The sequence below is a fragment of the Clupea harengus genome, chromosome 6 (assembly GCF_900700415.2).
Source record: "Clupea harengus chromosome 6, Ch_v2.0.2, whole genome shotgun sequence".
NCBI lineage: Eukaryota > Metazoa > Chordata > Actinopteri > Clupeiformes > Clupeidae > Clupea > Clupea harengus.
This window is the reverse complement of record NC_045157.1, coordinates 22,770,114-22,797,179: the sequence shown is the minus strand read 5'-3', so window position 1 is coordinate 22,797,179 and position 27,066 is coordinate 22,770,114. Positions and strand designations below refer to the sequence as shown.

The following is a 27,066-nucleotide window of genomic DNA, read 5'->3' as shown; positions in this document are numbered from 1 at the left end:
GACAGTCTTAATTACAGATAAAATTGGGCTGCACATTGAAACCCACAGCTACTACAAGCACAAAATTATGGGTGAACTCACCATACCCCGAAAACAAACAGGAGCGCAGCTCTGCATGCTACGATATATTCTACAAATTCACTGAAAAATCTAGTGAAATTGGGGCTAACTTTTGTTATATGTATGTGAAGTTCAGGACAATAAATACGTTTACAATTAACTCTCAATCCGCAGGAGTCCGGCGCTTGTGCCCGAACATGAGGGCTGCCGGGGTGCACTTCATGAACTCTTGAACTGCCATCCGGTACGCCCACAGAACCAGGGTCAGATGCAAGTCCCAGTCCCGCCACTGACAGCTGGTCAAGATAGCAAGCTGGGTGACCAGAGTACGCTTAAAACCATTACACTAGTCTGTCACTCTGGGGACAACAATGTAGGCCCAGTCACCGGCAGGCCGCACTGAACATGCTAGCTTCGAAGTTTGTGGTGGCAGCACTCTTGTCAGGGGCCGCATACACCTTTGGCCACTTACTGAAGTAGTCTATGGCCATGAGGATGTAGCGATAACCCTGGTGGGTGGTGGGAAAGCCCCCCCCCCCGGTATTGCTACAGCAGATCGTGAGAGCGCTGAGTGAAAGTCACAGAGTCAGAGTCACACTGGTGGACATAGAGTTCCATGTCCTGGTGACCTGCCAGCCAGTAGAAGCAAAACTGGAGCCAGTTAAGAGGCTTAGTGACTCCAAAATGGCCCACCCCCACCGCGCCGTGGACCAGCTTGAGGACTCTGGAGTGCAGTCACCAAGGCACCAGGATGTGAAGGACGTCTTGACGGTCCCCTGGAGTCTGGCAGCATCGATGCAGGAGCCCGCCCTGGCTGGTGAGGCAGGGCCACCGTTAGTAGAGGGCCATTGTTAGGTGAAAATTCACTCAAGTTACCTCAGGACTCCGGAGTTGCATATAAGTATATGTATTAAACAACAACAACAAGCTTGTTGGGCTCACCCACGTCCCAGCAGGTCGGAGATAGGCACAGGCCCTCTCTCAGAGCCCGGGCTCCCTCTCAGAGAGAGAGGGAGCCCGGGCTTACTCCCAGACTGCAGCAGACGAGAGAGAAGCAATATTAAACACATCGCACAAGGTTTATATAGATAAAAGTTTAGCGTTCTCTCGCGCCAAAACAATTTGTCAGCAGGGATAACCACGTGGTGGGTCTCTGACGTCTGAGGCTCCCTGTCTTGCAAGGATGTCCGTTTTGCACAAGGTCAAAAGAAGCGCAGTTCGACCCTTCTTATCACCTCTGGTCCAAACATGCTCTTGCACATATGCAGACTAAGTGGCACCTAATAATCTAAGTTACACAAAAACAGAAACACAGAAAAGCCATGTTCCTGCTTACATAAGCACATGATTCATACAAGGTATATATTAATACAAGGCACTTGATTAATATATTCTGAAGTCAAGTCATATTCTGAACAGTGTTTCGAAATTATCTCCATCAGCCATGGTCATTGGCCTGCTCCCACCCAAGCCAATGTGGCGTCAGAGGGTTCTTCGAAGAGGACCAATTGCAAGTGGCGTGTCCTTTGGCTGCAAGCCTTTTATTTTGAAAGCATACAGGCAGGAAATGCTGATACACACTGAGAGAAACAGGAGGCAGGTCTAGCGTTGACACAATAATAGGCCTATTTCGACTGGACCTCCATAATGCTGTACCTTTAGGCCTCGCCTACCAGCACAATAAACCAAAAATGCTCCACTTAACTCGGCCAGTCGAGGTGGTGTGTGACATGATCATGTGATCATGAACATAGATCTCCATAGAACATAGAGAGATAGGGGGAGAGGGGGGATAGGGGGAGAGAGAGGTTTGACTCATCAATCCGTTCACGCCGCCCATGTTGAATGATCACGTGACAGTGGTGCACTTAAGCCTGTGGTATACTTCTGTGAACACGGTCTGCGTACGGTCTCCGAATTGACTGTGCATGTGCGCAACTGAGCGTGCAGTAGTTTGCCGATCCAATAGGTGGGAGTATACCTGCATCTCTCCTGCGCACTTACGAAAGGTGATGTAATTTTGCAACTGTGGGCCTTAAAGGGTTAACCTCACAACCACTCAGATTTATCTAGTGTCCCTGTATATAAAGTAGTTCAAACTAGTTCCACCTCCAGCAGCTGCATGCTTTTACAGACTGATCCTTCAGTGTTGATAATGTAATGTCATATTCATGTGAAGGACCTAATAAGTACCTTCACTTTAATACTTTAATATTAACAGCACATACGGTTGCTTGATGACTTTCAAGTGTATTGATACTTTTTAATTTGCAGCATTACACTGAAATGGGCAATAACATGAAATGAATCCTAATGACTGCCTCTTGCTATGGTGATGCACCTTGGAGAGTCTGGAAAAGAGTCTTTAGATTGTTTTTTGCCAACAGTGCTGCCCGAGTTGCCCCCTTAAGGTGAAGAGCCTTGGATTGAGGAGGCAGGTGTTGCCACTCTCTCGCACGGACGTCTCCATCTGGCCTCCTATGGTCTGCATAGCTGGTCTGAATGTACTTGTTGGTCCCAGAGTCTGCAACATCACGCCTTTACGATGTGCACTGTCGGCCGGCTGAAGATCCTCCTGTGTGAAGTCATGATGCCAAAGGCATTTTCGATAATCCTGCGTGCCTGACAATGGCGGTGGTTGTATATCCTCTGGTCTGCACTGAGGTTAGATCCTAGTAAGTCAAAATACTCTGTGCATTGCACTTACCATCACATCAAATTTGAATGACTGAGTGGGTCCCTTTGTAATAGCAAAGGTCACTACCTGCATTTCATAGGGCTCTGATTGGACATGCTTGTCATCTATTGCACCCACACACAGAGGACAGTTCCATAATCCCCAGAAGTCTTGCGCAATGTCCTCCCAATGTGCTTGGGATGGGAAAGCTACAAACTTTGGCTGATGACTTTTCCAAATGGTCTGGCACACCTTTGGAATTATCTCCAATACTGTGTGGGACCCCAGCCTGTATTTTGCAGCTATACTTTCATCCAGCAGCCAAGTATTACAAAGTCACCCGTAGATTCTCTTTCTCGGTTAAACAAACAGGAGTACTGTGTGTGTTTTTGTGACTCTCATGTCATTAAGTGGTCACACACGCCACCTTCCTCCAATAACAGCATTTAATACATTAGGTCTTCCTCTCTACAGATTGTCATGTCGCAAACTACCGGGCACAACGTTTGAGTTTTCAATTGTATCTTCTTCTTCGGGGGATAGCCCTGCTTTGAGAACACGCCCTTTCCCGCCGCCAGTAGGTCAGGCGGGGTATTTCAACAAGGTTGTAGCACAAATGCGCTCAACTTGTCCGCAACTGCACAGGAGCGAGTATACTTGGGACACACCAAGGCGCACGTCGGTATCTGTATTCCGCTGAAGTATTCCAAAGGCTTTCGCAGCACTATAGTTTCCCGGTCCCCGTCGAATAAAAATTGTGCTGCACTTTGGCCAATTGCAGTACATAAGCGACTAATCGAATACCTACACCTACAAGTATCTTACCTACATAATGCAAAAGCTTCGCTACCCCTTGTACATTACAATATGAATACAGACGCTGAATACAAACATAATCACTGTGGATTATGTTCAGTGAGTTTCTTGACCTTTGATAGATGGGGAGACTTTTTTGTGTAAGTCACAAAGCCTTTTGAAAGTATAAAGGATGTGGCTAACTGACATACTGTTTTTCAGGTTTAACTCCTGTTAACCCCCTGCAACATCTAATGTGAAGTTGGCTGTCCGGAGAGAGAGAGAGCCCGCGCAGTGATTGTACATTTGATTTTGTATTCGAAAGCTTCACAGTATGACTACAGACATTACATAAAAGCAAATACTTGTCTGTATGTCAGGTAAACAAACCTATCCCTCTACCTTACAGCCAAGAGGGAACATTTGGTTTATTCCGCTTCACCACTTTCCGTCTGTAACACAAACGTAATAAACCCGTATTTTTTATGTCAGGTGTTTCAGATTAGGTGAGTGTTTTACCTCCAAAACAATAGCTTGTTAAGTATAGGCTCAAGGATAGGTCAGTCAGGAAAAGCAAGATCCACCTCACCAACAGGTTTTCAAATAAGGCGTTAACAAAAGCGCTTGCAATTGTCATTACACGACGAGTTGAAGATCGCGACTGGACAACAAGGTACAACATACGTAGATATATTTATATAAAACAGTTACACCTATCGTCTACTTAGACGTTCAGAAAACGCATGTTCCTGAGAAATGTCTCCTTGAGAAGGAGCAACATTAGAAATGAAAGTGGATAGAGAAGAGAAGTCAGGAAGCAACTAACTGTTCTTTCTTATCATTGACTGTCTACTGTATTCGTTAAGTGAGGCAAAGTGGTGCAGATTGCACAAGTTACAGTTTTTGTCATTCAGCCACCAAGATAAATGTTGTTAAAGCCTATCACTAAACTATGTGCTGATCAACAACCTAAATGTTTCATAGCAAGCCGAGATTAAACAAAGTCAGGATCAGAGCAATTATGGTGTTATCCTGTGCCATTTTATGAAATGTGAAGTGGAGTTAGTGTGGTCGGAATTTTTGTTTCACTTTTTTTAACGAGGTAACATTTAGTATCCATAGAAAATGTCAAATGAAAATTGCAAACAGGATCATGTTCCGTTTTAAAGTAAGTGCTGGCCCTTTAAGAATACTGCAACCAGGAAGTTGTCATGTTTTAAGGAAGAGAGTTTGCTTTGTTGTTTCCTATGCACGGTACATGTATCGGATAGATAGATTGGGGTATCGGGGGAGCTCACTGTTACATTGTAATGTTGCCTCGCCTGTTGTAACTTATACTTGTTATGTTGTGGTTTTGCAAATATGAACAGATCTCAATTGAAGCGCTCCAACATTTTAAGAATGGCGCTTGCTGGTTCCAGGGATTCCACGGACCAGGATGGGACGGGCGAGAGTTTCATATTGAGATCCATCAAAATAGCTGTCGTGGTGACACTTTACTGGTTTATCTCCATCACGATGGTTTTCCTTAACAACTATCTTCTCGACAACAAAGACCTAGATGCACCAATTTTTATCACATTCTTCCAGTGCCTAGTCAGCGTGGGACTCTGTCGGTTAATGTATTTCTTATCCACTCTGTTCCCCGGCAACATTGACTTTCCCTCAATGAAGTTTGACCTCAAAGTGTCCCGAGAAGTGCTACCTCTCTCAATTGTGTTCATTGGGATGATTACTTTCAACAACCTTTGCTTAAAACATGTTGGAGTCGCCTTCTACACCGTTGGACGCTCGCTCAGCACAGTTTTTAATGTTATTTTTTCATATACAATTATTAAGCAGACAACATCTCTTAAAGCACTGTTATGTTGTGGGGTTATTTTGGGTAAGTATCACTAATGTCACATTATGAGTGGATTTTTGTGATGACCTGTGTTCAGGGATTTAGCAGGTTTATCTTAGCCTAAGTTTATGATACTTGTTGATTAAGTGAGACATGTATCATGCTTCAAACTGGTATGAGAGATTGTCCTGGTGTGTGTTCACATACAAATGTTCTTACCCGTAACCTAAAACCAGTGATCATTTTACATACTTTGACCTACATGAGATGTGTGTTGTTCAGAAGAAGTTTCATGTAGCCTATAAGTTAATGTTATCAGGGTTTCTTACCTTGGTGTCACGTCTTGCCACAAATATTTAGTCTGAGTTCAATAAATGTTATGATTTCCCTTTTTCAGGAGGGTTCTGGCTTGGTGTGGATCAAGAGGGTGTTGCTGGTTCACTGTCCTGGACAGGAGTCATCTTTGGAGTCTTAGCCAGTGCTTGTGTGTCTCTCAATGCCATCTTTACCAAGAAAGTTATGCCAGTGGTAGATGGCAGCATCTGGAAACTGTCCTTCTACAACAACCTGAATGCATGTGTTCTTTTTTTACCACTCATTGTTATATTTGGTGAACTGGGAAGTATCTTTAATTTTAACCGTTTGGGAGACCCACAGTTCTGGGGTATGATGAGCCTTGGTGGACTGTTTGGCTTTGGCATCGGGTATGTCACTGGCCTGCAGATTAAGTTCACCAGCCCTCTGACGCACAACGTATCTGGCACTGCCAAGGCTTGTGCACAAACGGTCCTGGCAGTGATGTATAATCACTCTAGCAAGTCTCCCTTGTGGTGGACCAGTAATATGATGGTACTAGCGGGCTCCTCTGGCTATACGTGGGTTAAAGGGATGGAAATGAAGAAGGCCCCGGCCCAGATACCACAAGTAACTGTGTCCAAAGAAATGACACAGAAAAATCATCCAGATGTATAGGGCTTTGGGAAGGCCCAGAACAGCCCAGCAGAGGACCAATGCAATGAAGACCAATTATGTTATATATTTTTGATTTTGTAATTAAGACCATATTCTGAGTAATATCTGGTGATGCAAAATGCATTTGTACTGCTTTTCATCAGCAGTTCATCATTTGTAGGCAAGAAAAAAAAGCATTTTGGATTACACAGACAAGAAATAGTACAATAAATGTCCTTAAATGTTTTTTTAAGTAAGACTGTGATTCTTATTTTTTTATTTGAACCATAAGTGTGGTTTAGATTTACCAATCAGGAAAAAGAAACTACTGATTTTTTTTGGTTATATATATATATACACAAAATGTTACAGAGAAACCATAAAATGATAGTGAAATCCCACGGTGTAAACTGTACGGTTGCTTTACTTGTGTGAAACTAAGTTTAGTAAGTTTCATATATTTAATTAGTGATTGGTTTAATTTTCTTTGATTGCTTGTCTATTTTTTTTTGTCATGTGGCCTCTTTCTCTCCATCTATCTCATCAAATCTGCCCCCCCCCCCCCCCCCACACACACACACCACCATGGGATACACTACAGCCATGGAAACTTTACATCTATACTATACATACACACTTCTAGCTTTTATGACATTTGGACACTGAGGTAGCAACTGAAACACTCCAGCCATAGTAACATTGACAGCAAAGAATGTAGTTGGGTAATTGAAGGACAAGGACATAAAGTAAGGTAACAGTGTATATTATATAAATTTGAGATATGCTTTGTATTTTCTCAAAGATATGTTTGTGAGTAATACATTCTCTACATAATCATAGAATACACATGTAGGTGCAGAATAGAATGGCTTGCAAAAATAGATGTGAGCTGTAACTCGAAGTGGAACAATAGCTTTGTTTGGTCACATGAAGTTTTTTTTGTGATGTTTTTTTTTTTGGTTCAGTTTAAAGGTGGCATGTACATGATGAAAATAATAATGTTATAACTTGTAGAGTTTTTGTAAATGTTTTGTAAGTGTATTTCATTTTTATTGCAAAGCATTTTCAGACAGTCCACGACGGACTGACGGATTAAATAAAAACATCTTGTATTTTAAAGTAAACTGAGTTACTCTTTGTTCACACTATTGTCTGTCGAGTTGTGAATTAATAGAGCTTGCAGTAATGTGTTTTTTATTTATCTGAACTGAATCAAACGAAAGTACGTCAGCGCACAGTCCAACTGTAGGCTACCCCCAAACATAAACCGCTAGATGGTGCAAATGATTGTTAACCACTGTGGGACACTCGTCAATGATTTCAAGACGGTATTTCTGTGTAAGAAGCATATTTGAGCATATACGCTTTGCTTAGTATATCTTGGCTCTTTAAGGCCTCCCGTGCAGAGACCTTCAAACGTAGATGTTGGCTAGGGCTAGCAGTGATATTGGTGTAACAACTGGTTTAAAATTGCTCGGAATTATGTTGTAGATGGAAGTATGGTTTAGATCATAGACCTACATCACAAAGGCTAAAAGGCAACGTTTTTCTTGGAACGGAAATAAAATGCGTCAAAAACAAATTGTAGTCTAGTCTATATCATCACAAATTAAAATATCTTTTAGACAAAAAAAACGAAGGTTTTAATTATCTTTGTGTTGTGATACTGTTCATTTCAGCTCATCGGTCTTGGCTTGCTTTAAAAGCTTATAAAACAACGATGATGTAGCTGCTCTTATATAAAATATCCGGTGTCACAGCACGAGATAGTTGTTTTCTCCAGTGCGCGAGTCTCCCTACTCCAGATTGCAACATCAAACTTAGATAACTAAGCAGTGTATTGAAAGTGGGTTAAAAATCAAGAATTCGTCAAATACTGAGTTTTCATTTAACTCAGTTTGTAGTTTTGGAGACGCTTTGTTTAGCCTATTAATAATGTTTTAAAACGGAGTGGGAACAGGAGGGCGGTAAATGATATAACCTTTGCCTACCCAGCAAAGGAAATCGCTATAAAGGGAGATCAAACAAGTAGTAGACCTAATGGATTTGTGGCATGATTTCAATTATTCCTCACTTGTAGTCAACATCGCTCTTGCGCACACCACGGAAACGTGACGGGGCGTTGTCTACACGTGCAAACTGACCAATCGACGAGAAGATAGGCGTGTTATATCCCTTCCCTTTAGCCAATGATCGAGAACATGTCCAGTGGCGACGAATGTGTCTTGAAAACTATGAGGGCGGGATCGGGATGTGGTTTACTCTCCGGACAAGAGACATGACAAGACTTTTGACAGAACTTAGAATCATTTAGTCGGTAGGTTTGAAGTTTGAAGATTTATTGAAAATCATGGTTGTAAATTCAGTGCATTGGTTTCGTAAAGGCTTGAGGCTTCACGATAATCCGGCTCTCCAAGAAGCTTTGGAGGGTGCAGACACTGTGCGTTGCGTTTATGTGTTGGATCCTTGGTTTGCTGGATCTGCCAACGTGGGATTTAACAGATGGAGGTTTGTCTTTATATTCATTGAACATTAATAGATAACTAAACCATTTTGGGACGATCAGATCGTATGGTGTGTTTCAAGGACCTGTGCGTTTTGCTAATTTAACGACCAGTAGCCTATGTGACGCTTGAGAATAGGTAAGCAGCATCACCAACTGTTGCTATTTGTAGTCTAAATGCGAGAATAGTAAACTATCTGTAGTGTGAAGACAGTATGCGGTATTATCGGGGGTGTCTTATGAAAAAGCTATTCTAACAGTCTTGGACATGGGAGTGTAGCCTACGTTTCGCTTAATCGCTGACGGTCAACAACCGGTTGGCAGTTTGCACGTGAGCGTAGGGCAAAAGTGCACGCTAATGACTTGCATTTCGTAACTGCATGAGCATACTGTTTGCAGCTAAATGTAGAGTTCATGTTCTTCCAAATAACGATGAATATGTGACAATCTTCTGTGACTGTAACCGAATAGTTACTATCAGAAACACTAGCATCTTTCAGAAAATTCTATGCTTGTTTACTGGTGAAGGCAATATGGTAAACTGCTTGAGAGGTTACTGTCCGATAAAATGAATTCTGCTAGTTAATTGGAATATTATCAAGCTTATTATCATGTCAATAGAATAGTCAAATCAGGTTGTTATTCTACACCACAGGTTTTTATTAGAATCTTTGGAGAACCTGGACACCAGTCTTCGACAACTGAATTCAAGGCTTTTTGTGGTCCGGGGACAACCAACAGACGTATTCCCACGCCTATTCAAGGTGCTGTTTTGCGTCATTTCAATACACACACAAATCTGAAGTTTCACATACACACATGCACATTTACAATAATCAGAAAACTACTGACAGAACATGCCCTGATTTGCTTGAGAGATTTTATGCTTAGGAGATGATGGTCCTTTTATGCAACCTTATTTTGAACCAGTTTTCATTTTACCTGCTGCTGAATTCAAAGATTACCAGGGGTAAAAGATTACTAGGGGCATTCTGGAATTGGAGGACATTTTCTGTACTACCCATGAAATTTCAAATGACCTATGCAAAAAATACTAAAACATGCACCTGTGTAAATGACACTTGTCCTGAAACCAAATGTAAATATAGTTGTAGAAAAAGGTAGCTCCAAACCCCCCCCCCCCCCCCAAATGCCATTTTCCTCTTGTCCGTCACTTTGTTGATGACCAACTTGCATATCAAATATAGCAGTTAAAAGTTCAAAATCTTCTTTTTTATATGATTTTGTTGATATGTCTATTGCAAATGTTGACCTAAAATAATGTGTTGAATAACCAAGATATTTTAAATAATAGTAATTATGCATTGGAGTTGAGCCCCACAACATGCGCCGGGTATGGGAAGAGAACACATGACACAGAGGAAATTACATCTTCAAGCCATTTGCTTACACCTTGGGTAGACCACAGGTTAATCCTTTCTAATATTTTTCATATTTTTCCAATCTTTTCAACCTTGATTGAGTGTCACTCTAACCAACACAACCCTGTCCCTCATATTATCAAAATAAAACTAATTCATTTCCCAGTTTTCCTTCTTTGTTTATATAGCAAAGTTTGTCCTTGACCATGACAGTATCGTTACATTCCACAGCTAGCTGATAAAAGCTAACGTTAGCATTTATTTGCAACCCTGCTCCTATAATTAGAGTGACAGGGTTGCACTACAGTAACAGGGTTGAATATCCTTCAGTTCACTCTCACTCTGACAATATATTATCTATAGTAAAATGAAATGTGTATGTATAATTGAGTATAATCTACATTATTTAAATGTATTACCAGGTACCACCAGGTAACCTAGCCATATTGAGGTTGCAACACCTACATTGATGGGATTATTACCTCAAAATTAACTCTTTTTTTGAATTTTGAATAGGTTAATAGACATGTGTTCTCATTTTAATGGATTTCTACAGAGATCTCTCACAGCATTCAGCTCTAGTGAAAAGCAGAGGCGCTGCTGTGCCAGGTGTGATGCTGATGAACAGAGGAGACTGTAGCACTTAGAACAAGAAGATAGTGGAGGATAGGCGTAGAAACAGGGAAGAAGAAAAGGCAAAAAGTCAGCCCTGTTCCTTTGCAACCCAGTTACTCTAATTTCAACCCTGTTACCATGACCCTATATCAAATGTATTCAAATTTTCTTTTTTCATGTTCTTGAGTATTCGTAAAAGGGTTGCGCCAAGCATAGCACACAACAGTTAAAACATCTCATAAAAAAGTGTATATTTTGCGCCTGCGCTTGACAAATCAAGTTATTTGACGGTTTATTACTAGTTTTTTCTTAAATATGTCACAAAAATGTTTCAAAAGTGTTGATGCCTAAGTTGTCCCTCAATTCTTGAATGCCCCACTGGGTAAAAGGGGGATGTTTTAGGAGGATGTGGATCAGCAGGCTACTGCCCCTTGCCCTTTACTCTGTCTGATATAACTGCATTGAAGTGGATGTGCAGAACCATGTGACTAAGTGCCTAATTAGTTTGTACAAAATTTGACCTCAAGGAGTGGAATGTGACCCGTATGACCTTTGAGTATGACTCCGAGCCTTATGGGAAGGAACGGGATGCTGCTATCATCAAGATGGCACGGAACTTTGGAGTGGAGACCAGAGTGAAAAACTCACACACCCTTTACAACTTGGACAGGTCAGATATACATGCATCCTATGTTTGCAGATGTTTGTCCTTTTATAAACCTTTCCCCCTATTTTGTTAAATGAGAGAATAGAGAGTGCCAGGAATGTCAAGATTGGCCTACTTGAATCACACTTTGAAAGGATGAGTGCATTCCAGAATTGTTTCTGTCGTGTCAGTATATGTATAGCCTCGACAATGCTACAAATATTGAATTATTGCTGAGTTAGGTGCATGTAACAGATTAAAGATATTTAAAAAAACTTTAAGTGGACATCAGGAGTCTTTCGCTAAGTATATCTGGAAGATTTGGATAGTGGACATTAAAGTGATGTGTTGTGATGTGTGTAGGCGTACATACATGCAACTGTGTGTTTGCATGTGGACAGGCCTCAGCTCCACTGGTATCATGCTGAATGACGTCACAGTTACAGAGTCATTGGTGCGTAAGCTAAGCAGGTTGGAGGTGAGAGGCAAGGAAAGGCCATTAGATTAGGGCGGTTTTATATTCTTCCACTGTTCTCTGTGTGTGTGTGAAGCTTCCTGTGTTTGTGTTCTCATGTTTTCAAGTGAAAAATAACCTCATATGTGGCCCTCATATATTAAAACAATAGTGTCTTTCAACAAAGCTGTGTATACCAGACCTGTCATAGTCAGCATATGACGGCTAGTCAAGTTGCAGAGGCTAGTCAAGTAGCAGAGGCTACTTGTATATTTTTGTTGTTCTTCATCGACCGTGGTGGTTAGCATAAATATGTGGCATTTGAGTTGTCTATGGGTTATGTGCCTTAAAAGCATGGTACATCGAACGATTTCCCTTCTAGAAAGTGTCTGTCTCAGAGCTTTGGTTGTGACCAACCTAGACCTCACGGAGAGTGCCATATCCATTTCCCGTCCCAGTCTGTCTCAGTTGACTGGTTGTTGTCCAGGTAGTTTTTTGTTATCAGCTTCTGCAATTACGCTTGCACAAAACCTGCCCATCCGATTATCTGCTGCCAGCTAAAAGTACCCAGCAGGTAATTCTGTCTCTAAAGGAGGGAGGCTTACGTTACGACAATACTGAAGCCATTGTTGTTTGTAATGCCCTTTGATCACCTCCAAGCTTCATATAGGTAATCCTATAGGAAGAGAGAGGAAAATAGTATAGTTTGCTTCAGTTATATAAATAGCATTGAGGCTAGTAGCATTCAGCATGTGAGCTGAATGATAGGGGAGGATGACGTTTTCTCTCTCTCGGATAACCACGTTCTGCATCCTTTCCTCACATGATACTTCCTGTCCTATCCAGCCACTCTAGGGCTTAATCGACGTCACATGACACACTGCCCCCTACTGGCTGTGTGAACTGTCTTTCAGTCACACTACTGAACATGTGCTGGGTGCCGCCACTGTAGTAGACATGTGCTGGACGCATCGAGTCAGTCACAGAGTGTGCGAGAATGTGCTGTATGTCCTGTTGGAATTTATATAAACACACACGTACAGAGAAAGGCACACACAAACACACCCTTTTTTTCTCCAATCTCAGGACTATGATAACAAGTCTATTACAGATGTAGGCTGATGCTGGTAAATGATTGCTGGTGTAACATTACATTTTTTACATTTTATACAGTTTTTTTTGTTGTACTAAGGATAGACACAATTTGCCTCAGTTGTAGTCTATGTATTGTGCCTTGAGCTTTTTTTTGCTTGTAGTTCCAGTTATGACCCTGTCTTCAATTTGCTGTTGCTGTGGGACCACACTGTGTGCAATGCAAATAAATACATATTTTATAAATTAATAAAGAGGATATTCAGCAATTGCCAGTAAATAGAGATAACAATGTATACTCTTTTTTTATTTGTTTATATATATATATATATATATATATATATATATATATATATATATATATTATATAAATCAATGGAAAGATTTGTCTATTGTTATACAACGTTATGGTCTTTTAAGGGTATGGTGATATATGTATGAAAAAATTGTCCGCTGTTTTCTGCTACTTGGCTCCATATTATTTGAAGTGTTCCCAGATGAAAGCTGTATATTGTGTCCCCTAAAATGTTGGAGAGTTTTGGGAGTGGGAATCTTGGGCAGAGCCAAAATAACTGAATATATCAAAAGTGAACAAATGCTTCGGAATTTAACCTTGGCTGTTTTGGGGAGGTGTTGGGCTGTCCCCCTGACAGGCCTGCTGCATTCAGTTAGCGCTTATCTTTTTATCTCTGCCTCTAGGATCATCGAGCTGAACAACAGTAGCCCCCCACTCTCCTTCAAGCGCTTTCAGGCCCTTGTCCAAAGGCTTGAACTGCCCAAAAGACCCCTGCCGACTGTTACTGCAGAACAGATGGACGGCTGTTCAACTCCCATTGCACATAATCATAATGAGCTTTACAGCGTACCCTCTCTGGAGGAACTGGGTGAGAACCTGGGAGATTGACACTCTCTATCTATTTCTCTCACAAACTGCTGGCATCAGTCATGCTGGCAGTTAAACAGTATTTAATCCTTTTAGATCTAAGACAGAAGGTCTTCATTGGCCTTCATTTGTTTTTCACCTGCTGAAGATGTTTTGCCTTCCTGCAGATCTAGGAAGTGCATTTTAATCTTTGTATTGTGACTGTGATTACTCTTTGGGTACTTTGAGTAATTTTCTATTTCCCCCATGTCTTCTCCCAACAGGTTTTAAGACTGCTGGCCAGGGTCAAGCTGTGTGGAAAGGAGGAGAAAGCGAGGCTCTGCACCGACTGAACCGACACACGGAAAAGGTGTGTTTGGGGTCAAAGGGTGTGGCAGGAAGGGAATGCTGACCTCATGTTTTACATATGCTGCAAAGTCCATGAAGGACAGTGGCTAGTAGCAGACATGTGGGGCTGGGCATCATGGTTTCAGTCTGAGAGTGAGTCAGCAGTACTCAGAATAAGCCTGCTCTGCACACAAGGCCTGAGGAATCTGAGAGCACTGAAAGCACCTGCTTACTGAAATAAGTGGAAGAGGCCAATGTATGGAGCCTGTTCAAAGACAAAGCACTAGATTATTAGTGTGGCTCCGCCAGCATCCTAGCGTTTGACATATCAGCACTTCTCCAACTCAGGACATCTGTCCTGATCCCGTTCAGTGCTCTTATAAAACGTTTTGCAATCGTTGCTATGTATCAGTGCTATGTGACATAATTGCAAACACAAGGCTCATGCAAACATTTTTTTTGAGAAAATATACATGAGGCGGTCTGCCCCGCGCCTTGCTCCAGGGGTAGTAGTGTCAAACCAGTCCTTCATAGGTTAAAGCATTCACGTCCATGTAGCTTGCATAGAGTAAGAATAACCACGGTCCTCTGATGCTGTGACAAAATCACACTAAGCATTTTCTGGAGAAAATGCATCTCTAGTTTAAATCTAAAATTGAACCACTTCCTCTGAGTGCCTTAATATACCATCGTACACCTTGTGATCTTTTACTTTTGATTTATCTACTCTGGATAATATACTGTATATGAAGAGGCATGATGTTTTTCCCTCAAAGAAAGCCTCACTGTTATTAGACTTTTCTCAGTGTTTTATGATCTCAGTGTTCTAATGATATGTTTCTGGGTTCCTCGAAGGAATGGATGGCGCGTTATGAGAGGCCCCGCTTAAATGCGTGCTCCCTGATGGCAAGTCCTTCAGGCTTGAGTCCTTTCCTCCGCTTTGGCTGTCTGTCTTGTCGAACATTGTACTACAAACTCCGAGATCTCTACATGAAGGTGAGAAGGCCTGCCGTGGGAAAATAAAAACGTTTCTACATGTTTTCAGTAATACTTAGGAATTCGTTGCATCGCAGCACATCATTGATTATTAAAAGAAATTGATTGGGATGGGATGTTTTTTTCTGGGTGGATCATTTATGCCTTGACATCCACAAAGCTCTTTAGACCTTGAGGTGGAAGCCGACCATGGTTCATTTGGATGTTAAGCTGTCTGTGGTCCATGAGAATAGGCAATAACCTGTGTTTATATTCCTTTTCCCATCAGGCAAATAAGCAGATCACACCTCCCTTGTCACTCTTCACTCAGCTCCTGTGGAGGGAGTTCTTCTACACAGCAGCTACCCGCAACCCCACATTTGATCGGATGACGGGCAATCCCGTCTGCTTGCAGATCCCCTGGGATAAGAACCCTGAGGCCCTGGCTAAGTGGGCAGAGGGTCGGACAGGTTTCCCATGGATTGATGCCGTCATGACCCAGCTACGGCAGGAGGGCTGGATCCATCACCTAGCCAGGCATGCCGTGGCCTGCTTCCTGACCAGAGGAGACCTGTGGATCAGCTGGGAGAGCGGCATGAAGGTGAGTACCCGGGAGTGTGTCTGGGGATATGTGGCTTTGTCTTGTGTGATTAATGTTAAAATGTAAGTTTAAGTTAATCAAATAATTAATAGACTCAGATTTTCACTCTACCACATTTCAGTATCACAGTAATTGTTCTTGTGTTAAAATAATCTAGTTTAATCTTTAACAGTAATTAATACTCATGCATTTTTATGAAAGCAATGGTACCTTCAAACTTTGGTTTTGGTACAAAACTCAGATACCTCCCCATGATGAAATGTCAAAAGGTTAACCTTCAAACAATGGATTCATATTACACATACACATATCCAGAAATAGTGTGAGATGTGAGTTTGCATCGCATTGAGTTTAACTATATGCCGTTTGGCATTTGAAGTAATGCTTTAAGGATTAGGCACCAAAAAGTACACAGAAAAAAGCTTTTTGTACAGCGGATACATGTAGGACATTTATGAATCTGCAGTCAATGGTAAATATTTATTAAGTAAAAGGAATTTGGTACTCTGTGGCAGATGATGACTCACAATGTTCTTACTGTCTTGATCCACTTCAAGGACTTCATTTCAGAGACATAAACAGTTGTGGTCACATTGAGTGACAATGAGGGAACTTACTACATCTTTACTGTACCGTCCCCACACAACAGAGTTCCTTAACTTTTTAAGTGATGACTAAGGGAATAACTACCATGTTTAAGGAAAGAGGGAGACTGCAGTGACCAGATGTGTACTTTACTGGAACTAAATCACTGGCACATTTTTAACAAGCAAGCATTGAACTTCTAATTCACTCAGATGGCTGTGAGATTGTGTGAGACTTGCTTTGAAGGAAACAATTGATGTCTCAGTCAGTGTGTTTACATGATGGTATAATTCGAATCTTTGCTTAGTCGGACTATGCTTTCTTTCGAGGGTAGGTGCTATTATCCCAATATACATGGCAGTGAATAAATCGAATCATTGGCCGAAAGCATGTCATATCCGATACGATAGGTGGCGCTGTTTTCATTACAACTAGTTGTGATACAGCCATTTCCGCTTGACCTCTTCACCACTACCAACAACAACTAACAACAACAACATCAACATTACGAGAAAGATGGCGAACGGAGAGCATAGTGAAGCTACATCCCTCTACTATTTTTGCATGATGTTAATAGGAGTACAGCGAATGCGAATGGCGCTATTGGCTGATTTGACAACGGAGAGAAGACAACGTCGCCGAAGGTACATGGAGATTTTAATTCTGACCAACAATATGTTGTTGAACTCTGCCATTGTACCGCAAAGGTCTCGAAGAGCACTCTGGATGAAGAGCAGAAACAAAGTCTTCTGGGAGAGAGACGTTTTGACCGTATTTGATGACGAGGACTGGAAAGCGAACTTTCGCATGACTCGAGGATCTTTCCACAAGTTGTGTGGAATTATGGAAGGAGTCATGAAGCCCGCGGAGGTGACTGTTCGAGCACCAATACCGCTCGAAATGAGGGTCGCCATTGTTCTCTACAAGCTGGCCAGTTGTGCCGAGTACAGAGTTGTTGCCAACCAGTTCGGCGTCCACAGATCGACGGTGAAGAAAATGGTGTACCAGTTCTGTAATGGAATGGTTACGTCGGCCTTGGGACACTTCATCAAGGTGCCCACGACAGAAGAAGCCATCGGAATAGCCACAAGATTCGAACAGAAGTTTAACATCCCCCAAATCATCGGGTGCATCGATGGAACCCACATTCCAGTTCTACCTCCAAGTGATGGCTACAAAGACTTTGTGAATCGCAAAGGATGGCCCTCGTATGTCCTCCAAGGCGTAGTGGACGACATGTATCGGTAAGTTTGGGCCAAATACATTTAGTTGTCTGCACTGTGCAACGTGAATGCTTACTAACTGATATGTTCAATTCACCGCGACCTCAGCCCTGCGTGTGTGTCCTGTGTCGCCTACATATACTCACGTGTGTGTTACAGTGTGTCGTGTGTGCCATTAAAACCTGACAAATTGTTCTCTTTAAGCTTCTGGAGCATCAGCTGTAAGATGCCTGGGTGTGCTCATGACGCTAACGTGCTGAGGCAATCGACGTTGTTCAGCCAGGCACACCTGTTACCAAAAGTAAGTCCAACTGTACTCTCAAGACATATTAGTGTATGGATAAAATCAATAAGATCATATAAATGAGTTAAGCTACTGAAAGTTATTCATGCAGAAACTAGTGGAGCTACCACCAAGCTATTGAGATTTCTAGGTATGTTACAAGCTTAAAGTAGTATGATGTTTTATAGTATGAGGCTTTATTATGTTTTTATGTATATTATGTTTTATTTATGCTGGGCCATTTAGTAAGCAATGTGAATGGGCCATTTAGTAAACAAGTCCAACACTGATAACCATTTTTGTTTCTCCTCCCAGGAACCAAGAGAAATCGATGGCGTCTCAATCGGCCACTTCCTGTTGGGAGATCCAGCGTATCCTCTCATGGACTGGATCATGAAAGGCTACACCCATTCCCCAAACATCACCCCTGAGCAAGAGTCCTTCAATGTCTACTTAAGCTCTGCAAGGACCACGGTGGAGATTGCGTTTGGGAGACTGAAGTCACGCTGGAGAGTTTTGATGAAGCGCAGTGACTTCCACTTTTCATTCACCCCTAAAGTGATCGCTACCTGTTGCGCATTGCACAATTTCTGTGAGAATGAGAAGGAAGTTGTGAATCCCAACTGGTCAGCGGAAGCGGCTACACTCGCATCTAACCAGCCACAGCCAGGCGGCCGTGCCAACAATCACGCAGACAATACAAATGGACAGAGGATCAGAGCCGCCCTCACAGATTACCTGAGTGCAAACTTCCCCCTGCGCAGACCATACCTTTAGACGTCTTGGTATTCATTACATAATTGCCAGTTTTTCATAGGTTTGTAAATACAATTCTTGTACAGTTCATGTGTGTTTCATTCCACAAATAAAGAAACTCACAGAAGTTTTAGTTAAGTGTTTTATTTATAAGAAATATTAAGAAAAGTAAAACAAGGTATAAGAGCACACAAGAAAAACAAGGTATAAGCGCACACAAGAAAAACAAGGTATAAAAGCACACAAGTATAAAAGGTAAAACCTTGAATGTCACAAAAAAACTATATATATATATATATATATATATAAATTCAGATTGTGTATGTATATATATACATATACACACATACTGAGGTAGAATCTAGGAATTGTGCTGTATGAACGGTAAGGTGCTTTTCAGGCGGTAGTGCAAATAAGTAAGTAAGGTCTGTGCAGGTTGAGTCCAAGGTGCAAAATGACGTGCTGAATGAGCCTAGTTCAGCTGATGGTAGTGGGAGGTGGATGGGAATCCATAATCATAATACCCATCTTGCGGTGGTTGTTGATGATGTGGTGGTGGTGAGGTTGAGGTGGTGGTGAGGATGTGTTTGGTTGAGGTTGAATGTTTTCCATTCTCTGCATCAGCTTCTCAAACATACTGTCAGTGCGGAGGATGCTGGCGATCAAACGTTCCTCCCGGGCCTCACTTCTTGCCATGTCCACCTTCCATTCTTGCGTCATTATTTGCATCTGGTTAAGCACATCGACGTCTCTCATTCGCCTTGAGCCTTGGGTCCTTGTTCCTTTAAGAAATGGCAGGTATAAAGTCAGTTGTATCCCTACCGATTAGGCATGTGGTAGTAACCATCTTGACATCAGCTGTTTGTTAGACTAAACAGGATGAGTGGAAGCATGGCATGAAGATTCTTTGTGATGCCCATATGTTGATGCAGTTATAATATTGCAGAACTTACCAGGTAGTACATCTGTAGTTGTAGCACGCAGTGGAGTAATTGAAGGTGGTGGAGTGCAAGCTAGGGTCGACCTAACCGAGGAGGTAGCACGCAGTGGAGTAGTGGCTGAAGGTGGTGGAGTTGACCTAGGTGAGGAGGATCCAGATGAGCCTCCGAGCAGCGGCTCTTCTGGGTCCATTGTTGTATCTATAAGATGGTACAGCACAAATAATAATAAAACGTTATTTATATAGCACCTTTCATGCAAAAGAATGCAGCTCAAAGTGCTTTACAGCAAATACGTGCGTAATTGCGTGCGTAATTACGTGCGCAATTACGTGCACAAAGAAATGACATGCACATAAAAACAACATCAAAGAAACATAAAAACTCAACTATAGTGCAAAAACAAATGTAGAAAGTACACTTTATGTAATGTACACTTTATTACGTTTGTAACTAGCTTTCATCCTAAATTGAATTCCTTGCAAGTTAGTGGGAAGGTCTACACGTTTCTCAAAGACAAAGGGCTAGCAAGTGGCACCCATGTTAGCTTCGAAAGTTACGGTTATCAAGTGGGACCCAGGTTAGCCTTACGTTTTATGATTGTACATTGTTTTCATCGTCAATTTAATTCCTCGCAAGTTATGGGAAGGTACACATGTTTCAACACATATTTAGCACTGCTAACACATCTCACAAACAGCATCAGCTAGCATCTGGTATCTAGCACTTGTTTTAGTGTGATGCAACTGAAATTAACTTACCCATGGTAGTTGGCAACGGAACACCCGAATCTACGCCGTTGTTCTCTACTAGGGACAGAGGCCTGCTCCCAAGAAGGTCATCTAGGACATCGTAGAAGGGGCACGTAGTGCGACCACGGCCACTTACACCATTGTCCCGTTTGGCCTGGAAGAACGCCTTCTTCACGTTCTTCCAGCGAATCCTGATCTGTTCAGGAGTCCTGGGAAAGCCGGCTTCCACCATCTTCAGTGCCACCTTTTTGAACAGTTCACCATTTCTGGTCTTCCTCCCATCCATGAACTTTAATATGTTCAACTCTTTTAAAACGTTTAGCATGAATTCGGTCTGTTCTTCGGTCAAGAAATATGTGGTTGCTCTAGTGTTGTCCATAGCGTTGTTTGTTTGTTTTCTGCCGGCCAGGCTCCCAGCAGTGACAATTTATCGTCTCTTTCGACTTCCGGGTCACGACATGGGAGGGAGGGAGGGAGGGAGGAGGGCGGCGGGATCTCAAGCATGCGCAAAGACGCAAAGTCCAGTTCATTATCCAATTCACCGTTACATGCCGCAATAGTCGAACTATCAACTGGATCGGATCGAGTTATCCAGGGGTGTTAGTCCGACTATGTGCGGTCCGACTACGATCCGACTAAGGTGCTTACATGAAACGGATAATGCGATTTCAGTCCGACTAAGGCAGTTATTCGAATCCATGTAACCACGGTCAGTGGTTGAAGACAAAAATGCCTCCTGCAGTGAAACTGACCTGTAGTAAACCCGAGTTTTGATTTATAATGCATTCCAAATGCATTCCCTGTGCGGGCTCAAAACAGCACAAGCAGTATTATAGCCTCTCATGAGAACAAAGGAAGCAGGATATTATCACTGCAGTGTGGCATTAAAAAAGGCAGATGTTCTCAATGTACCAGAGTCAAAATGACCTAAATTTGCCGTGCCTCGTGTGCGGACAAGGTCAATGGAGACAAAGACATTGAGACATTGGCACCAGAGCAGTGAGCCTGCTGAATTAATTTCATCTTGGATTACCATAAAGTAGCACAAGTAAAGTCAGTCCCCACCCTTGTCATCTGGCTGCCCTTAAGTGTCTTTTGGTCTTGTATTTTCTTCTGTCGTATATTTATTTGTTTGTGTATTTACTTATTGTCCTCTGCTTGCCTCTGTACCACAGGTGTTTGAGGAGATGCTGCTGGATGCTGACTGGAGTGTGAATGCAGGCAGCTGGATGTGGCTCTCCTGCAGTTCCTTCTTCCAGCAGTTCTTTCACTGCTACTGCCCCGTGGGCTTTGCCAGAAGAATAGACCCCTCCGGAAATTACATAAGGTAGATAAAGATTGCCCTGCAAACTCACACACACAGACAAAAACTTTAAAACACAAAAACAGAATGATGACAGTAGTTATGAGGCTTACCATCTTCATGTCAGTGATGGTGTGCGTTCTTTTTGTTCACAAGTGATGTGCATCCATATATTGTGCTCATCTATTGTGCTACCACATTAAACATATTTTGACCTCCTGCATATTTTTTGATCAAGCTAAAATAAAGAAAAAAAGTGAAAAACCATAAACCCATTTCAAGCAGTCAGGCAGTCAGTAAGTATAGTGTTCCCTATAACCCAAAGGGGAAAAAAAACAAGACAAGAAAATAACAGGCTATACAATTATTTGAAATATTTTCTTTCTTTCTTTATTTTGCTCTGTATGTCATTCAGATATGTACAAACACACAATCACTCAATGTAACTCAATGTCTGCATTTTTAATGCACCATCTTGTAAATGGTAAAAAAATTCTTGGACTCAACTCTATTTGACTGTACTGTATTTTTCTTTTGTGTACGCAAAAAAGGAGGTACCTCCCCAAACTGAAGGACTATCCAAACCGCTACATCCATGAGCCGTGGAACGCCCCAGAGAGCGTGCAGAGGGCCTGTAACTGCGTGGTGGGGGTGGACTACCCCAAACCCATGGTCAGGCATGCTGAGACCAGCCGGCTCAACATAGAGAGGATGAAGCAGGTCTACCAGCAGTTCTCCCAGTACAAGGGTTTGAGTGAGTACACAGACACATTATTACAGTCCCAGTTAAGCAACCTGTGCTTTCACACAGAGCGGTTATGAAACCCTCCTTATCTAATACTCCCATATGCCAGGGTTACCCCCCTTTAAGAGTCCCTTTCTGTTCCCACCTGAGCCTCTCTAGATGCTGCTGTGCATCATGACAAGCCGTTCTCATTCCCCTCAGGATGGAGGCCAGAATGAGTGAACAAAAAATAGGAGAGACAGCAGCTGCAGGCTCTATCTTTGAACAAGGAGCCCAAGACTTAGCAAGGGATAAGCCTTTTGCAGATTTCTTATGTCTTCTGGACTGCTGCACTTCTGCACATTCAAAGAGCTTTCCGGTTTGCAGTTGTAATTTTTCCATATGTGATTTCACTGGCAGACTTTGAACTAAATTACTCTGGAAATAATATGAATAAACATATATTTGTTTTCGTGTTTGTGCTGAGTTAGCACAGCATGCTACAGTCTGGAATGCATATGCTCACACATCTCTCATCATAGCAATTTAAAAGGGAGTCTCTTTTGTGTGTTTGCTAATCTCTCTCTCTCTCTCTCTCTATCTATCTATCTATCTATCTATCTATCTCTCCATATATCTATCTATCTATCTATCTATCTATCTATCCATCTATCTATCTCCCTTAGGTTTGCTGGCAACAGTCCCTGTCATACAAGAGGAAGCTGAGACTGACACATCAGTGCCTGCAGTCTCTAGAAACCAAACCCGCTCTAATGGTGTGTTCATTGTTCAGACACAAGAAGTTATGTGTTTCTGCTGTACTGGCCTTCGGGCCAGCAGCTAACCAGATTTACCGGTTAGATCATTTTTGGGCAGCGACTACTCAGCACAGTGTTTTTTATGGCAACAGAATCCAGCTAAATGTGTTTGGAGCTCCATCTAGTGGCCACAAGCATTACACTTATCAAAGTTGTATGCCAAGTGGCATGCTTTTAATTACAGCATTAATCAGCATTTGCTCAGTGGACGTTGACCTTAGTTTAGCTCAGTTTGTACCTTTTGCATGCTCAGAGTTGACTTAAATGGACTTAAAATGAAGAATCCTGGCAGTGTTTGTATGCAAGCGTTATTATTGTTAGAAGATTGGGTTGTGTGTACGGAGAGAGACGGCATCTAAGTGGACCATTATGTTTTGCAGATGCCATGGCATCCTCCATCTGCTCGGCTTTGTCCCACAGGAAGAGGGAACGTCCCGCTGAACTGCAGTGTTCCCAGAGTTGCATCCAGCCCAAGCTGCAGTGCAGTGGTTTGAACAAAGACCCCCACAGATCTCTGCAACAGTAACAGGTATTCCTACCACATTGCCTAACAAGTCTGCCTACCTGACAGACAGTATTTAGCTAAATCATCAATACTGTAGATGTGAGAAAATACAAATTGAGCTAAGTAAATTTGTGTATTTCCAGTTGCCTTGGAGAAGCTGTAGATGCCTGCCTCAGTCCTCCCTGCTCTTCATTGGTGTGGTGGAGTGGCAGTCCCTAATGCTCTCCTGGATAAAAGCAGATAGATCTGTTAAGATGCACCTTATCTGTCAAAATGCAGCCTTCCATTATTTCTCTTAACTTATTGTGTGGTATCTGCACCATTGTAACACTTTGCAATCCAATGGGTTGCTGCTGGTCATTAGGATCACTTTGTTGTGTTAGCCACTGTTTAGAGTGTCATGATCATCTTGTCAATTCCCTTTCTAAATCGGAGAGTAAGAGAGGTAGATGTAAAGAAAGGCAAACAGAGGGTCCTATTTCAGCTAGACAGTGTGTTGAACACAAGCACATTCCCTATATTTTATCACCACTTCTGATGGTGTTGAGAAAGGTAGTTATGCCATTTTCACTCTGAATGTAAAAGGGTAGGGCAGAGGGTTTGGTTTATATCTAGTAATCATCTGCACTGAGAACAATGACAAAAAATTAACGTTTCAATCTGTTGTAATGGCAGATAAAACACTAAATGCCGTACTTCACGGATGTAGATTGATGTGTCTCAGAGTTACAGTTAAATCTTCGAATGGAGGTAAATGTTAATGAAGGGTTTTACATGACAGATTACACTAAGTATGTGGTGAGAATGATTTAAATTCACATTTCCTACGTATTTCCTGCATATTCCAAAATGTGTTCAAAAACCAGACCTTGTGCCTTGCAACAGTCTTTTCACACTCATAGAAAATGGCCCCAAAGCAAGCAGGAGAGATAAAGGGGAGAGAGAATGTTCTGTTTCTGTCATTGTCAATTGTTTGTTGTATATTTAATGGTGTACCTGTGTATCATTTAGCTCAAAGTGAGTGTTCTACATGGGGATGTTTTAGATGGAGTTGCATGTTGTTATGCAGTTTACTTTGTTTTGGCTATGACGTTTCTCATGTATTTTAGTTGTATAAATTCAACATATGAATGACTAATTCTGTAAATGGCTTTTTTGAGATCATACTGTTACCTAGAGATGCATTTCCGCATGAAAATGTAAAGTGTACACAGCAGCAGATGATCATTAACCCTTGCCCAGCAAATGACGGATTACGCAGCACTAACACTACCCATAGTTGGGTAGTTTTCGCTGGTAGTTTACTCTGGGCCAATACACAGAGTAAATTTCAGGCAACATCCAACATCAGTTAGCATTAAGCTAAGAGCATGCCAGCTATATCACTTGCTATGTGACCATTTATGGGCTGTCTGTTAATTACCAATCAAAACAATAGTGACAGGCATATTATTCATAACTGACCTGTGCTGTAGCGTGTAAAAGGCAACGTATGAGCAGTAACGGAGACACAAACTAACGTTAGTGCCTTATAATTTGTTATCGACTAAGTTAGCTAACGTTAGCTGTTGGTTGGCACTGAGTAGGCTACTGATGAGTGGTTTGTTATCGCATACATTACCGTGTCATTTAAAATGTAATGTTTCAGAAGTAAACATTAGCGGAACTGTAAGCTGTTTAAGCTGTAAACATTAGTCCCCTGTGTTGCTATCAGTGTCAATATCTCAAAAGTGTTTAGTATGTGCTTAGATTATATTTATCTCCCAAGAACACTCCATATGTTTAACTCATGTATTAAAGGTTGAAGGCAGGGTCCCTTTTAATTTGTGAAATATTGTCATACTGCATCTCGTATGAAGTGTGTATATATTATTGTATTTGCTCAGAGGGCTGTACTACGAAGCGAGGTAACTGGCTTATCCAGGTAACTTCCAAAGTAACAGGTGTAGCTTCATTGGCAATCGACCAGTTAACAATACTTGGACCAAAATAGAAATACTTAGACTCATTTTAATATGCATAGGCTAGGCCAATATACAGAACACATCTTCATAGGATGGCTGATACACATATATGCCTATTAGAACGCCATCAGAAGAGGCAATCACAAATCAATTTGTTTGTCAATTTTTGATCCATGGATTTATTCATTCATGTTCTCCATTTTCAAAACATTTAAAGAAAAAGGGTTAGATTGTAGAAACCTAGGCATAGGAATGGTCAACAATGAACAGCAATACCCCTGTCATGTTCCAGTTTTATTTTTTTATTTTTTAAATATTTATTTTTTATCTTCTCGCAGCCCAGCTCCAGTTCACACTTAGAGGGTATGAGGGGCAAGCTGTTGGCTGGATCAATAGTATCCCCATCAACTGTACATAAGACGGGCATGTGATCTAGGTGGACACTGAGTTGCCATGAGGATCAGAACTGGACCCTCTTTATTATGGGCTTTCCTGTGGTGTTTGCCATGGCTAATTCCTTTGCCTGTGCAAAAGTAGCAGGAGGTGGCCCTCCTGTTACACAAGCCCAGCCTTTTTTCAGCTTGGTATGAACACACAAATAGGCTGGTGTATGCTACACACCTAATCTATTCTTAGCATTAATGAGAGAATGCAAAGCCGGCAACTTGATATAAATAATATTTTCTAACAGCTTAGCGAGTAACCCTTAATTCATTAACAGTGAGTAACAGGTCAATTTCAGAACTGTAGCCCATGTGTAGGCTATAATGAAATTATCCTAATTGTTTTTAAAGTATTTAGCTAGACTACTGTTCGTGTCCTTACATCTCAAAAATATTAAACATGGACGAAATAGGCTAGAACATATCCTAGCCTATGACAAGAAAACCTTATCAACTTACAAATGTACTCTGATGGCAATGCACTGCCAACAAGCCTCCCTGATTTTGGTGCCACGGGTTTATTTAAACTTTTTATAGCCACCAAAAAAATTGGACATAAAGTCAGCCTCCGTTGGCGAACATGCACAAACTTCAGTTAGGTCAGTTAACAGAGTCAACTAACCAACATCTTAATTACCATCGTAGTACCGTTTAACACTAATTTAGGCAATCAGGGTTTGTCAACCCTTACTTCCCCTGAGTTAATTCTGAGTCGATTAAACTCCCTTCGTAGTATGGCCCTCAGGTGCAGCTACATTGTTTGGACATAAGCTAATTTAGGTCAATGCATGTGTAAGCAACAGATTCATGTTCAAGTAATGCTAAGAAAAGTATTCTTTAGGCTCAGTTTATAAATGTCTCCACAGTAAAAGCCTTACATGTTTGTGCATTTGCTCAAATGAAATAGTTCTCTTAGGCAGACAATTAGGGAAGATTAACACAGCACAACAGATGAACAATTAATGAAG

General features: G+C 41.7%; 3 protein-coding genes across 4 annotated transcripts; all 3 read left to right on the top strand.

Moving 5' to 3' along the window:
- Positions 1–3,946: 3,946 nt before the first annotated feature.
- Positions 3,947–7,445, top strand: slc35c1 (solute carrier family 35 member C1). 2 transcript variants are annotated; one of them, XM_012830674.3, is made up of 3 exons: positions 3,947–4,205; positions 4,903–5,417; positions 5,773–7,445. In XM_012830674.3, the coding sequence occupies exons 2-3, from the start codon at positions 4,934–4,936 to the stop codon at positions 6,345–6,347; spliced, it is 1,059 nt and encodes a 352-aa protein (XP_012686128.1). In that variant the 5' UTR covers positions 3,947–4,205; positions 4,903–4,933; the 3' UTR covers positions 6,348–7,445. The 2 variants fall into 2 exon arrangements, with proteins under 2 accessions (XP_012686128.1, XP_012686127.1); XM_012830673.3 differs by lacking the exon at positions 3,947–4,205 and having other exon boundaries at positions 4,373–5,417.
- A 1,091-nt stretch (positions 7,446–8,536) lies between these two features.
- Positions 8,537–25,523, top strand: LOC105902997 (cryptochrome-2-like). Its single transcript, XM_012830687.3, has 12 exons — positions 8,537–8,834; positions 9,485–9,593; positions 11,354–11,496; positions 13,718–13,902; positions 14,165–14,250; positions 15,084–15,224; positions 15,493–15,804; positions 21,517–21,668; positions 22,196–22,398; positions 23,055–23,144; positions 23,567–23,715; positions 23,835–25,523. Exons 1-11 carry the CDS (start codon positions 8,677–8,679, stop codon positions 23,710–23,712), a joined length of 1,725 nt encoding a protein of 574 aa, XP_012686141.1. The 5' UTR covers positions 8,537–8,676; the 3' UTR covers positions 23,713–23,715; positions 23,835–25,523.
- On the top strand, positions 16,821–18,778 carry LOC116220816 (protein ALP1-like). Its single transcript, XM_031569441.2, has 3 exons — positions 16,821–17,633; positions 17,817–17,913; positions 18,211–18,778. Exons 1-3 carry the CDS (start codon positions 16,906–16,908, stop codon positions 18,670–18,672), a joined length of 1,287 nt encoding a protein of 428 aa, XP_031425301.1. The 5' UTR covers positions 16,821–16,905; the 3' UTR covers positions 18,673–18,778.
- Positions 25,524–27,066: the final 1,543 nt, after the last annotated feature.

Excerpts from the sequence above, each read along its gene's own strand:
- LOC105902997 (XM_012830687.3), top strand. The coding sequence starts at position 8,677 with ATGGTTGTAAATTCAGTGCATTGGTTTCGTAAAGGCTTGAGGCTTCAC. Across the intron at positions 8,835-9,484 it reads GTGGGATTTAACAGATGGAG|GTTTTTATTAGAATCTTTGG; the intron begins GTTTGTCTTTAT and ends TCTACACCACAG. Across the intron at positions 13,903-14,164 it reads ACCCTCTCTGGAGGAACTGG|GTTTTAAGACTGCTGGCCAG; the intron begins GTGAGAACCTGG and ends TTCTCCCAACAG.
- slc35c1 (XM_012830673.3), top strand. The coding sequence starts at position 4,895 with ATGAACAGATCTCAATTGAAGCGCTCCAACATTTTAAGAATGGCGCTT. Across the intron at positions 5,418-5,772 it reads ATGTTGTGGGGTTATTTTGG|GAGGGTTCTGGCTTGGTGTG; the intron begins GTAAGTATCACT and ends TCCCTTTTTCAG.
- LOC116220816 (XM_031569441.2), top strand. The coding sequence starts at position 16,906 with ATGGCGAACGGAGAGCATAGTGAAGCTACATCCCTCTACTATTTTTGC. Across the intron at positions 17,634-17,816 it reads GTAGTGGACGACATGTATCG|CTTCTGGAGCATCAGCTGTA; the intron begins GTAAGTTTGGGC and ends GTTCTCTTTAAG. Across the intron at positions 17,914-18,210 it reads AGGCACACCTGTTACCAAAA|GAACCAAGAGAAATCGATGG; the intron begins GTAAGTCCAACT and ends TTCTCCTCCCAG.